The sequence below is a fragment of the Populus trichocarpa genome, chromosome 13 (genome assembly GCF_000002775.5).
Source record: "Populus trichocarpa isolate Nisqually-1 chromosome 13, P.trichocarpa_v4.1, whole genome shotgun sequence".
In the NCBI taxonomy this organism is placed as follows: domain Eukaryota; kingdom Viridiplantae; phylum Streptophyta; class Magnoliopsida; order Malpighiales; family Salicaceae; genus Populus; species Populus trichocarpa.
The window spans coordinates 1,418,290-1,432,729 of NC_037297.2; the positions used below are offsets into that span (position 1 = coordinate 1,418,290).

General features: G+C 34.8%; 1 protein-coding gene across 4 annotated transcripts; it reads left to right on the forward strand.

The window, feature by feature from the left end:
• The first annotated feature begins 1,488 nt into the window (after positions 1-1,488).
• Positions 1,489-13,479, forward strand: LOC7473290 (probable linoleate 9S-lipoxygenase 5). 4 transcript variants are annotated; one of them, XM_024583543.2, is made up of 10 exons: positions 8,696-8,922; positions 8,965-9,044; positions 10,088-10,377; positions 10,454-10,688; positions 10,814-11,155; positions 11,254-11,339; positions 11,463-11,570; positions 11,705-12,009; positions 12,107-12,370; positions 12,561-13,479. In XM_024583543.2, exons 1-10 carry the CDS (start codon positions 8,843-8,845, stop codon positions 13,312-13,314), a joined length of 2,544 nt encoding a protein of 847 aa, XP_024439311.2. In that variant the 5' UTR covers positions 8,696-8,842; the 3' UTR covers positions 13,315-13,479. The 4 variants fall into 4 exon arrangements, with proteins under 4 accessions (XP_052302290.1, XP_002319014.4, XP_024439311.2 ...); XM_052446330.1 differs by lacking the exons at positions 8,696-8,922; positions 8,965-9,044; positions 10,088-10,377; ... (4 more) ...; positions 11,705-12,009; positions 12,107-12,370 and adding exons at positions 1,489-1,829; positions 3,048-3,337; positions 3,420-3,660; ... (3 more) ...; positions 4,607-5,175; positions 5,351-6,060 and having other exon boundaries at positions 13,271-13,479; XM_024583542.2 differs by having other exon boundaries at positions 8,696-9,044.
• Positions 13,480-14,440: the final 961 nt, after the last annotated feature.

A 14,440-nucleotide genomic window follows, 5' to 3' on the forward strand; every position in this document is an offset into this window, starting at 1 on the left:
TACGTGGAATCTTATCAGAAACAGTGTAAGTTTTTGAATTAAATTAATTTTTTAATATAATATTAGGATTTTAATGATCATGTTCTCATTATTTATTTATATCTTAGTAAATTAATAAAATCAAGGACAAGACAGTGGGAAGATATGAATTGAAAATTAATATAACAGCAGATGACACTTATAAAGAATATATAGTACTTGGTCAAGAACAAGAAAGCTATTTTTTGAAGAAAATCGCTTCATGTCAAGATATCAGAGCAGTCCTTGCTAGCTACCAGTCTCTTGATTTCTCGCAAAAGTAGCCATGGATACGAAGCTTGCATGGAAAGTATAGCCCGGCCCCTTCTATTATCTTATATATGCAGACAAATTGCAGAAGTGCACGTAAAAGAAGTTGAAATTAAAAGCTTGAATGCTTGTAAAAATCACAGGGGGGGCTGCAGAAAAAGCCACCAAGAATCTCTTGTTGAACTTGGAAAAGCATATAGAGTCGATCTCTTCTATTATTTTATGCAGACAAATTGCAGAAGTGCACGTAAAAGAAGTTGAAATTAAAAGCTTGAACGCTTGTAAAAATCACAGGGGGGGCTGTAGAACAAGCCACCAAGAATCTCTTCTTGAACTTGGAAAAGCATATAGAGTCGATCCCTTCTATTATTTTATGCATGTGAGAAGCAAGGAATGTTAAATAAATAACAATATAATTTCTATATTTGCAAAAAATAAAGCAAACGAGAAAAGTGATGAGAAAAAAACAATATCAACCAGCCAGAACCACATGACTTTGAACAAGAATATATTCAAAATGTTTTGCTTTTTTGCCTTCAAACCCAACTATTGGGTCCCAGATCGGCCAACTCCCTATCTGGATATATATAAAAGTATATTACCATGGCATTAAAGATATAAAGCGAAAAATATTGTATTAAAATAATATTTTTTTTAATTTTTTAAAATATATTTTCAATATCACCATTCTTATCCATGGTATATTTTCTTTATAGCAGGCTAGCAGCAGTCCTTAAAGGGGTTCGATGAGAGGATGTGCAATTTTTATCAGAGGATGACAACAACACTTGAAGCCCCCTCTATCTTTGTCAACTGATCATTTTTTTTTTAATTCTCCATGGATATATTATTTTTTATTTCCTCGAATCAAATCGGGTTTGATATAATTTGTAAGCTAATATAATCGAAATGAGGAATTTATTTTTTATTTTTTCCTTAAGAAGGGCAAAAGAACAGGACCGACTGTGAACAAGATAAGCTTCTCAGCCATTACCACACATTCATGTTCTTTTGTACGAGCATGCATGTTTGTTTTTATGTTTGAATATTTTTGAAAAAAAATTATTTATTTTTATTTTTTTCATGTTGTTTGATGTAAGAATATTAAAAATAATTTTTTTTAAAAATAATTATTATTTTAATATATTTTTAAATAAAAAAACTATAAAATACAATCACTGCCATAAAATAAATACCACCATAATCATACCCTTCTCTCTCACCGTAACTTGCAACCAACGAAGACTTGTCTTTAGATTATTCTTTGTAACACAGCAAGCAAGAGAGAGAGAGAGAGAGAGAGAGAGAGAGAGAGATGTTTCAAAACATTATCGATGCCATTACTGGTGACAGTGATGGGAGTAAAAAGTTGAAGTGTAGTGATGGTGAGTGCAAGAAAATCAAAGGGACTGTTGTGTTGATGAAGAAGAATGTTTTGGGTTTCAATGATTTCCACGCATCAGTTCTTGATCGTGTTCATGAGTTGTTAGGCCAAAGAGTCTCTCTGCAACTCATTAGCGCTGTTAACAGTGACCGTTCAGGTGAGTAACAGTATCATTTCTTTAATTATTGTTGCTTATTTTTTATGCCTCGAAAACCATTATTTTCTGGTGGGATACTTTGAACCTGTGCAGTGGGATCGTAGAGATAGAACAGGACAGTGCTTGATTTCTTTCACTTACTAGTTTCCATGCATGGTTCACCCTTGAATATGCAGTAGACTAATAGCTATATTCTCAAGGAAATTAGAGAGAAGTAAAGCAAGCAAAAATGTAGCATTTCAAGGGAATCAGATGAGTGGAACCAAGTCTCAGTTCATGATCTGCTTGTTCAGGAGCTCATTGATTTCCTACTTTTTAATAATGTAATTGGTACCGGATCTTCACTTAATACAATATCGTTTGTCCTTGAAAAATTAGTTAAGGATGCTGAGGATGTTGTACCAGTTAAAAGTGTTTTTTATTTTTTTATATTAAAATAATATTTTATTTTATTTTATTTTATTTTTTAAAAATTATTTCTGATATTAATATAAAAATATAAAAAGATATTTAAACAAATTTTTTTAAAATCTTTAGAAAACACAATTTCAACCGTGTTTTTAAACACTATCTTAGTAGGGCATGAAGCCCGCAACTCTTTTTTTTTTTTATATGCATAGATCATGATGAGAATTAGAGACATAAATAGCCAGTTTGGTATTGTATTGGTTGTTGTTTTTAAAGTGATTTTTACTTAGAAATGCATCGAAATAATATTTTTTTTGATATCAACACATCAAAATAATTTAATAATATAAAAAATTTAATTTGAAGTAAGGAAAAAAATAAAAAAATTAATTTTTTTAAAAATATTTTTGAAACATAAAAACAAACAAGTTTAAACGAGAAACTTGTTCGGTTATAAAAATGCTTATAAAAATATAAAATAAAATACATGACTGAAATAGTTTGAAGGAAATTTTTGTTCTTTCAAACTACGAAGGATAAGGAGACAAGTCTTCTTTGTTCTTCCTATCTCGGGTTTTTTTTTTCCTGAGAGAGAGACAGTAAGTATGTTATTGCTAAATAATTATTAGGACATGACAGTGAAACAAAGTTTCTAAGAGGTCATTTTACTACTTAATTAATCTGAACTAACTTAACTTATAACTATAACATGGCTTAACAAAAATAATTTATAATTTAACTGTAAATGGACCTGCAATTGCCTAAGACAGTTATTAGCTAGCTGATGAGGATTCTGGTGCCCTTTTGTAGACAATGATTTGAAAGGGAAGCTAGGAGAGCCTGCATATTTGGAAGAATGGGTTACTGCAGTCACTCCCTTAACCGCAGGCGAGGCGGCATTCAAAGTTACCTTTGATTGGGATGAGGAGATTGGAGTTCCAGGGGCATTCCTGATAAGAAATAATCATCTCAGTGAATTCTACCTCAAGACTGTCACACTTGAAGGTGTTCCTGGCCATGGCCGAGTCCACTTTGTATGCAACTCATGGATTTATCCTGCAAAACGTTACAATAAAGATCGTGTTTTCTTCACTAACCAGGTAATTATCAAGTAACATAGAAAGATGAAGGTAGATGTGAATATTTGACTGAGCTACAGAAAATTCTGATACATTTGTACAGACATTTATGCCACACGAGACACCAACACCGCTACGTAAATACAGGGAAGAAGAACTGGTTCATTTGAGAGGAAATGGAGAAGGAGAGCTTAAGGAATGGGACCGCGTTTACGACTATGCTTACTACAATGATTTGGGAGATCCTGACAAGGGTCCGAAGTATGTCCGCCCTGTTCTTGGAGGGTCTTCTGAGTATCCTTATCCCCGTAGGGGCAGAACAGGCCGAGCAGCAACAGAATCAGGTCATTACCTGTTGATCCAGAATCTCACATTTTATGTTGCTTTTTACACTGCTTGACAATTGTAAAACTTTTCCATGATCTTGTTGCAGATCCCAACACAGAGAGCAGGCAGCCACTTCTGATGAGCTTAAACATTTATGTTCCAAGAGATGAACGATTCGGTCACTTGAAGATGGCAGACTTCCTTGCTTATGCACTGAAATCTATAGCTCAATTTGTCAAGCCTGAACTGGAAGCATTATGTGACAGCACCCCTAACGAGTTTGACTCCTTTGATGATGTATTGAAACTCTATGAGGGAGGCTTTGAGCTTCCTGAAGGTCCCCTTCTAGATAATCTTAGGAAAAACATTCCCTTGGAGATGCTCAAGGAAATTTTTAGAACTGATGGCGAAAACCTCTTCAAATTTCCAAAGCCTCAAGTGATTCAAGGTGTGAACTTAAACATTTAACTCTATGTTTGGACTATTTCATAAACATACATTCACCCATCCCCCTTTTGGCCACTAAATTATGATATACTCTGCAGATAATCATTCAGCCTGGAGGACTGATGAAGAATTTGGCAGAGAAATGCTGGCAGGAGTAAACCCAGTTATCATTCGTCGTCTTGAGGTAAGCTAAAGTTCCAATAGAATTTTCTGTCTCCGAAATATATATTATATGTTTTTTCTTTGTGTCTAATAACAAATCATTGCAGGAATTCCCTCCCAAAAGCAAGCTAAACAGCAAGCAATATGGTGATCAAAACAGCTCAATAACAGAGGAGCACATCAAGGACAATCTGGATGGACTGACCATAGATGAGGTAAGCCATCTCTCGATAAGTTTATTCGACAGTTGAGTTTAAGATCAGATCTGTGAATGTTTCACAGATGGAGATGCTGAATTTAGTCATCCCATTGAAGAAAAAACAACCGTAGCTGAAATTATTTGTTGTTGAATAGGCAATCAAGAACAACAGGATGTTCATATTAGATCATCATGATGAATTGATGCCATACCTGAGGAGGATAAACTCTACTACCACAAAGACTTATGCCTCAAGGACTCTACTTTTCTTGAAAGATGATGGAACTTTGAAGCCACTTGTAATTGAGTTAAGCTTGCCTCATGATAAGGGAGATGAATTTGGAGCCATTAGCAAAGTCTATACCCCAGCTGAAGATGGTGTTGAAGGTACCATTTGGCAGCTGGCTAAAGCTTATGTGGGTGTTAACGACTCTGGTTACCATCAGCTTATTAGCCATTTTTTGAACACTCATGCTGTAAGTGAACCATTTGTGATTGCAACAAATAGACAACTCAGTGTGCTTCACCCGATCTATAAACTCTTGGAACCTCACTTCCGCGATACAATGAACATAAATGCGCTAGCTAGGCAGACACTAATTAATGCTGGTGGAATCCTGGAATCAACAGTTTATCCTGCAAAATATGCCATGGAAATGTCATCGGTAATTTATAAGAACTGGAATTTCACTGAGCAAGCACTTCCTGAAGATCTGAAGAAGAGGTAACCTTCGTAGTTTACTCTTAAAAGGATAATTCATAGTTGTTCACAATTTTCAAGACTTCAGGAACTAAAACTTCAGTAAATGATGTTATAATGCTTTAGGAATTTAAACTTTGGTTATATTCGGTGATAATGTTGTATTTCATTGCAATAACATCCTACCTTGTTTGTTCAGAGGAGTGGCAGTTGAGGATCCAAAGGCTCCACACGGTGTTCGCCTGCTGATAAAAGATTACCCATATGCAGTTGATGGGCTAGAGATATGGTTTGCAATCAAAGAATGGGTGAAAGACTACTGCCTTTTCTACTACAAGGATGATGACATGATTCAAAAAGATTCTGAACTACAATCATGGTGGAAGGAAGCGAGAGAGGAAGGGCATGGTGACCTGAAGGATGCACCCTGGTGGCCAAAGATGAAGACTCGTGAAGAGCTAATAGATTCATGTACCATAATCATATGGGTGGCATCTGCTCTCCATGCAGCTGTCAATTTTGGTCAGTACCCTTATGCAGGATACCTTCCCAATCGTCCAACCATAAGCCGTAGGTTCTTGCCTGAAGAAGGCTCTCCTGATTATGAGGAGCTAAAGTCGAACCCTGAAAAGGCTTTCTTGAAAACAATCACTGCCCAGTTGCAAACACTTCTTGGAATTTCCCTCATTGAAATTCTGTCAAGGCATTCCTCAGATGAGGTGTATCTTGGGCAGCGAGACACTCCTGAATGGACAGCAGACAAAGAGCCATTAGAGGCGTTTGAGAAATTTGGAAAGAAACTGGCAGTTATCGAGGACAGGATGTTCGATATGAACAAAGATGTGAACCTGAAGAATCGTGTTGGCTCAGTCAAGGTGCCATACACTCTGTTGGTTCCTACCAGTGAAGGTGGACTCACTGGAAGGGGAATTCCTAACAGCGTTTCAATCTAAAGCTTCTCTACAAGACTATTTATTGTACTTTAATATCATTAATTTCTTGATACGAAGGTTCTTTGTAACTAATGAGTTTAAGCATTTTTAATCACCAATATCTGTAATTCTTGTTGTATGCTTCAAGGCACATATGTCTTGATGTAATAAATTTATAAATAATGATGAAAACTAGTTCTTGTTGCTGTTCTAATGTTTTTCATAACTTAAACCCGTTAGACTCTGCAACGCAGAAGAGATTCCTGCGTGGCTAAACTTAAAAAACTGAGAAGGGAGAGACCTTACTGATTGATCCTCCTATTACAACTTACTCCTACAATATATGTTTTTGTTTCCCTTCAATTTCTGTTGTTGAAGAAAGTAAGCCCTAAAAGAGTCTGTTTTCAGTTTAGTTAGATGAGGCTTCTAGCTTTCCAGGCCTTTCACTTTTGTTAATTTCTTCAAATTTGATGATGTCCAAGTCTCTTACCTTCATGAAACATGCTTAGCTTGCTGTTTAACACAGAATTCAAAACCAGAAAACTGATGAGTCTCTAAGCATCTAATCTATATATTACTCTTTTATTTCATGTTAAATAATAAATATCCAAAAAAATCTTCAAATCTTGATAAATAAATTATAAATATCTAATTCTTTAACCATAATAAATAAAATATAAATGCAATAAAAATTTGATACGTGAGTATCATTATCATTGTGGTTACTCCCTGCTGTTATTTTGTACTTATTTTGTGATGAATATAATATAAATATAATAGAAAACTGGACTTCTTTCTTATTTTGTACTTTCCTCCGCTGCACATCTCTTCAAGTTATGATAAAAAAAAAAATGGTAGCTTTGTAAAAATGATCATATTTATGATAAGCCTAGGACATATTTTTTATAAAATAAATTATATGAAATTTTATAAAATTTTAAAATATTTTTCAAAAACCAATAATAATTCATAATACTTATAAAAATCTAAATTTTAAATAAAACAACATAATAAAGGAGCATTCTAAAATATCAAATCCAAACTAAAAAAAAATCTCGTGAAAACAAATAAGACATACTAACTAAAAATAAAGAAGTATGAACACTCAATAAAGTTTACTTGTTAATAAAAGCTAAGAACCTCAAAATAATTTCAAAATAGAGATGTGAGTTCAACCAACTCAAAATGAAAATAACATTAAATATACATCATAAATATTATAAATTAGGTGTGTATATATAATATATGATAGTAGAATTTCATTTTAGATAATAGATAATAGACAAAACTTTAAGCTTCCAATAACAAACAAGGTTTGCGACCTTAATCATTATGAGAGGTTCAATCATCATAAGCTAGTGTCTCTCTTACTAGCTAGTTATACAAATTACTATATATACATATACTTAATACTCTATATTAATATGAAATTTTTGGCAAATATCCCAATATCTAGACTTAATAGATATTTACATTTATATATGTATATCAAAGTAAACAAACAATATATCAAATAGAATTAAACCAACAGAAAACGAATATAACTCGAAGTAAATAATATAAAAGATTACAACTCTAAGATTACAAGACAAAATGTAATTATAAAATCAAAACAAATCCACATGATCGATCTAAACATTTCCCAAACTGACCAAACTTTAAAGAACCGATCAACCTCCACTGCTCAGTTAACCAGTCGACTGAAATTGACCAATCAATCGACTAAAATTATTAAGCCAATCGGTCAACCAATTCAGACAAATTAATCAACTAGTTGATCGGGATCTCAAAATCCTAATCTGCTGATCTTCCAAAACTACATATCTTTAAAAATTCAATACGTTAGTAAAAAGCCATATCTCCAATCCCATATCAATTTATTTAAGTCAAATTAACACCATAAAATATTAATTAAACATCTTAAATCATCGTAGAATCAAACATAAAAACATCAAGATTTTACCTTAGAAACCTTATCTACAACTTTCACTTCTTTCCTTTTCTTCTTCCTTCCTCTTCCTCTTTCCTTCTTTCTCTGTTCTTCTTTCAGTTCTGTCTCTCTCCCTTCAGTAGTTTTTGGTTTCTTCTTTCTCTCTTTTGTTTTCCCATTTATATATATATATATATATGTATATATCAAATCATGTGAATTGTCTAATTTACTCATGAATCATTAATACCTGTAATAATATACACAAGAGCACCATTGATTTTTTCAAATCCATTTTATTTTTATTTTGGGTATTACGGATCCAGAGAAGTATTCATCTATACAGATGCCCAATTGCCTTTCTTTTATTGGATTATTTTTTTATTCCATTCGAGGTCTCAGTGTTATATATATTTGTATATTTCCTCATCAGATCAAGTTGAATCAGATATAATGTAAATTAACACAGTCAAAATCTTAAAAAAAACAAAAAACAATGAGGTTCATGTGGGCTTCTATAGTACCTGTCCTTGTAAGGAGTAGGTCAGTAATTCATGAACGTATTAAATGACTAGAGACAGGATGGTTTCGTATGAAACGAAGACTTGAGCACAAAAAGTCTTCCTTTCCTGATAAAATGCAATAACTAGAGCAAGCTGCAATATGAACAAATGAAGCTGCGTGTTCTTTACCATATGTGTAGTCCCTCTCTATAAATACTACCACACAACCGTTCCCTTGACTCGCATTACATTGTTTTCTAAAGCCACCTGTAGATTGAACTCTTTGTTCAGCACCAAGAAGTGAGCAACAGAAGAGAGGAAAAGAAATGTTTCAGAACATTATTGATGCCATCACTGGTTGTTGTACAGGGGACTGTAAAAAGAAGATAAGAGGCACTGTTGTGCTGATGAAGAAGAATGTTCTGGACTTAACTGATTTAAATGCTTCGATTCATGATCGTGTTCATGAGTTTTTAGGCCAAGGAGTCTCTCTGCAACTCGTCAGTGCTGTTAACAGTGACCCTTCAGGTACATACACCATCTGTTCTTCTTCTATCATTTTGTTGCTTTTTCATTACTTGATGCCTTTTCAGCCCTAAAAGGCCATTTTTCTTTGTTCTTTTTGGGTGGGATATGTTCTTTTTTCCTGGATCGCTGTATAGGAGATTAATTAAAAACACCTAGAATTATGGAACAAGGAAAAGATAAAAAAATAAAAAGCCAGAGGAGAGAGTATAAGCCATATACCAGAAAGAAACCAACAAAATTTGATCCTAGCAGTATCTATCATGTAGGCTGCAAATCATGACTCGTTTTGCCATAAAAATTACTAAAATGCGAAACACACTAATTTGTGAGCTGCCTGTAGTCTGGTGTTTATACAAGTTCTGCTCCTTCAAGCACAAAAAAGGAAGTGATGGACTGGTGATTTAGTATTGATTAATCAAATAAATTGTCATAAATCAATTAGCTCCTTAAAAATCAAACAGATCATGGACATTAACTTGGTTCCTCGTATCTGATGAAAGCCTTTGTGGATATTCTCCTACTGATTGGTATTGGGTGGTCTCCTGGGGTGCTTGGTGGCCTAGTTGTTGATAAGTCTTCTGGCTCCACAACCCCATCTGACTTTGCGGTTTGAAAAAAATGATGTTTAAGGTTTTTTTTTTTTATAAAATAAATAAATCAAAATTTGAGTTTACATGGGTAAACTTACCTGTACGTAACCTGGGGCTACCTTCCATTTGTCTGATTCAGCTGGATGCACTATGTGTTAGTGATTATGACAAGCATATACAATTAATTAAAGATGACGTTGGCTTTCAACAAGCCACAAGCCACAGCCTACCCTGAAAGTGAATCATCGTAGTGAAACATCGTAGTGAAATATCTTGATTTTCATGGTCACTATTGACCTTAAAATCCAGCCTTGGTTATCTATAAAGAACTTCAACTTGAAAATGTTGACTGGTCATAATTGTAGCCCATCATTATAATTGTTACTGTAGACCTGCAATTTCCTAAGATTGCACTGTTAGCTAACTGATGTGGATTTTGATGCCCCTTTGTAGCGAATGATTTCAAAGGGAAGCTAGGAAAACCTGCATATTTGGAAAAATGGATCACTACAGTCACTCCCTTAACAGCAGGCGAGACGGCATTCAAAGTTACCTTTAATTGGGATGAGGAGATTGGAATTCCAGGGGCGTTGCTAGTAAAAAATAATCATCAGAGTGAATTCTACCTTAAGACTGTCACACTTGAAGGTGTTCCTGGCCTAGGCCGAGTCCATTTTGTTTGCAAATCGTGGATTTATCCTGCAGAACATTACAGTAAACCTCGTATTTTCTTCACTAACAAGGTACATAAGTAACCATAAAAGGCTGAAGGTAGTTGTACATGTTATCCTGAGCTAACGTTTTTGATACATTTGATAGACGTATCTGCCACACGAGACACCAGCACCGCTTCGTAAGTACAGGGAAGAAGAACTGTTTCATTTGAGAGGAAATGGAGAAGGAGAGCTTAAGGAATGGGATCGCGTCTATGACTATGATTTTTACAATGATTTGGGATCTTCTAAGAAGGGTTCAGAGTATTTCCGTCCTGTTCTTGGTGGCTCTTCGGAGTACCCTTATCCTCGTAGGGGAAGAACAGGCCGCAAAAAAGAAGGTCATCATCCGGTTGAGAATCTCAATAATGTCATCAATGGAAATCAGATTTTTTTACTGTTTAATTGTGTTTTTATCCTTCTTGTCATTTCTAAAGTTGTTCGATGATCTTGTTATCTTAAGCAGATCCCAACACCGAGAGCAGGCTGCCACTTCTGAAGAGCTTAAGCATATATGTTCCGAGAGATGAACGATTTGGTCATCTGAAGTTGGCAGACTTCCTTGCTTATGCACTGAAAACCGTAGCTCAAGTTGTTAAAAATGGAGTGGATACATTTGTTGACACCACCCCTAATGAGTTTGACTCTTTTGATGATGTATTGAAACTCTATGAGGGAGGATATGAGCTGCCTCATGTTCCTCTATTAGATAACATCAGGAAAATCTTTCCCTTGGAGTTTCTTGAGGAAATTTTCCGAACTGATGGGGAACGTTTTTTCGAATTTCCAAAGCCTCAAGTGATTAAAGGTTTGAACTTAAACATTTAACTCTTATGTTTGGGCTATTATAGGCATACATTTACCTATCTCCTTTTCTGACTACTTAGATTATGATATGTTACACAGATAATCATTCTGCTTGGAGGACTGATGAAGAATTTGGCAGAGAAATGTTGGCTGGAGTAAACCCTGTTCTCATTCGTCGTCTTGAGGTACACGGAAGTTCTAATAAATATTTCTGTTTGGAAAGTTTATCAAGACAAAGAACCATTTGGGAGTTTATGGATTACAGATCTTCTCATTCTTTGTTTCGAATAATATTCATTGGAACACAGGAATTCCCCCCGAAAAGCAAGCTAAATAGAGAACTATATGGTGACCAAAATAGTAAGATAACTGAGGAGCACATACAGAATAGTCTGGATGGACTGACCATCGATGAGGTAATGCTCTATCTCTATTAGTTTCTTTGACAATTGAGTTTACAAATCCGGATCGCGAATTCTTCTCAGATGGAACTGCTGAATTTAATCGCCTAGAAAAAACAATTTTAGCTAAAAGAGTGTTTGTTGTATAGGCAATCAGGAACAACAGGATGTTCATATTAGATCATCATGATGCATTGATGCCATATCTGAGGAGGATAAACACTACTTCCACAAAGACTTATGCCACAAGAACCCTGCTTTTCTTGAAAGATGATGGAACTTTGAAGCCACTTGCAATTGAGTTAAGCTGGCCTCATGAAGAGGGATATAAATATGGATCCAACAGCGAAGTCTACACCCCCGCTGAAACTGGTGTTGAAAGTTCCATTTGGCAGCTGGCTAAAGCTTATGTGGGTGTAAACGACTCCGGCTATCACCAGCTTATCAGCCACTGGTATGCTTCGGCAAAGAAAATCAACTACTACAAGAAAAAATATTTATGCAGTTGATTAATTAATTTCTGTTTCTAAATTTTCTTGTTTTTGTAACAGGTTGCATACTCATGCAGTAATGGAGCCATTTGTGATTGCAACAAATAGGCACCTCAGTGTGCTTCATCCGATATATAAACTTCTGGAACCTCACTTCCGGGACACAATGAACATAAATGCACTCGCAAGGCAGATCCTCATCAATGCTGGCGGATTTCTGGAATTGACAGTTTATCCTTCGAAGTATGCCTTGGAAATGTCATCATCACTTTACAGAAGCTGGGATTTCACTGAGCAAGCACTTCCTGAGGATTTGAAGAAGAGGTAAATCCTAGTCTATTTGTAAAGGCTAATTCATAGTTGTGATAATAAAAACTTAGAGAAATGTATGCTGATATAAGACTCCAGGAACAATAACCCTAGTAAATTCCATAATGCTTGGGAATTTAACTTTGATGAATGCTCTAATAACGCTTTATTTTATTTCAATTCCATGCTACCTTGTTTTATTCAGAGGAGTGGCAGTTGATGATCCAAATTCTCCGCATGGTGTTCGTCTCCTGATAAAAGATTACCCATATGCCGTCGACGGACTTGAGATATGGTCGGCAATCAAAGAATGGGTCAGAGACTACTGCTCTTTCTACTACAAGACTGATGAAATGGTTCAAAACGACACTGAAATCCAATCTTGGTGGAAGGAAGTGAGAGAGGTAGGGCATGGTGACCAGAAAGATGCACCCTGGTGGCCAAAGATGCAGACTCGTGAAGAGCTAATAGAATCATGTACCATAATCATATGGGTGGGATCTGCTCTTCATGCAGCTGTCAACTTTGGGCAATACCCTTATGGAGGCTACCTTCTGAATCGTCCAAGCACAAGCCGTCGGTTCATGCCACAGAAAGGCTCTCCTGAGTACGAGGAACTCAAGTCGAACCCTGACAAGTTTTTCTTGGGAACAATCACTGCCCAGTTGCAAACACTTCTTGGCATTTCCCTCATAGAAATTCTATCAAGGCATTCCTCAGACGAGGTGTATCTTGGGCAGCGAGACATTCTTGAATGGACAGCAGAGAAAGAACCAATAGAGGCGTTTAAGAAATTTGGAAGGAAACTGGCAGTTATTGAGGACAGGATATTAGATATGAACAGAGAAGCGAGATATAAGAATCGTGTTGGGCCAGTCAAGGTGCCATACACTTTGCTGGTTCCTACCAGTGGAGCTGGGCTCACTGGAAGGGGAATTCCAAACAGTGTTTCAATCTAAAGCTTCTCCACAACGCCATGTATTCTAGCTCGATATCATTTCTTGTTATGCAGGCACTCTTACATAAAAATTTTGAGCATTTTCAATCACTAATATCTGTAATTCTTATTAGATGCCTGGTGTAATAAACTTGATAAATAATGCAGAACAGAAGTTCTTTAGTCATCTGATTGACATTCAACTAACTTAAACATTGTACATAGTTGGCTAATTTCCATACTGTGAAGTGTTTGTGCTTCCAACGGCTTGTATCACCAAAACCAAATTCAACCAGACCAAATAGAGGTTACAGGAAAATGCCATTTCTTGCTTCAGGAGCTCAAAATGATGGCACTTTTCTTCATCCTAAGAGTGAAACTACAAGCAGAGATGAATATTTTCTTGGTGAAAACTTGCTATTGTTAGTTAGTGCTATGAAGAGGTGATTTCCCCCTCCTTAACTTGTTGAATGATGCACAAAAGCTATTTTTTATGAGAAAGTTTGGAGTTTGAGATTGTTGTGATGGTTGTGGTTCAAAATGTTTATTTTTTTAGAAATACATTAAAATAATATTTTTTTATTTTTTAAAAATTACTTTTAAAATCAACATATTAAAACAATTTAAAAATATAAAACAATAATTTTTAATAAAAAAAATTTAAAAATTTAAGAAAACATGATTTCAATTGCGTTTCCAAATAGAATATACATTTATCTATATAGTTAAAACTACATTTAACTTAAAAAAATATAGAAAATAATGCTTTTCCAAGCTAAGCGTAGTTTGAAAAGCAATATTATTATGCAGACAAACATCCTTACGAGAGTTTAGCTAACTAAAAATATCTATTTAAACATTTTTAAATAGTTTGTTAATTATTTTAAGAAACACTTTTATGAATTATTAAATTTCAAAAATATATTAAAACAAAATTTTCTCTTTTAAAGCTTCAAAAAACCTAATTCTGCCTAATTATATGTTTGTGCTCAACATAAAATTTGTTAGAAAATAGCAAATTAAGAATTAAACTGTTTGGTTTAATTAAAAATCAGGATGTCAAAATTCGTTCACCAAAGAGTTGAGAAACCTTCCACAAAGTCTTCCCTAAGAAAATACTTTAACAAAAGAAAATTGACTTAATAACA

Bases quoted from the DNA above. Each gene is read 5' to 3' on its own strand.
- LOC7473290 (XM_052446330.1), top strand. From the start codon at position 1,604: ATGTTTCAAAACATTATCGATGCCATTACTGGTGACAGTGATGGGAGT. The intron at 3,661-3,749 runs GTCATTACCTGT...ATCTTGTTGCAG, and splicing joins CCGAGCAGCAACAGAATCAG to ATCCCAACACAGAGAGCAGG. The intron at 6,061-13,270 runs GTGGACTCACTG...CTACCAGTGGAG, and splicing joins GTTGGTTCCTACCAGTGAAG to CTGGGCTCACTGGAAGGGGA.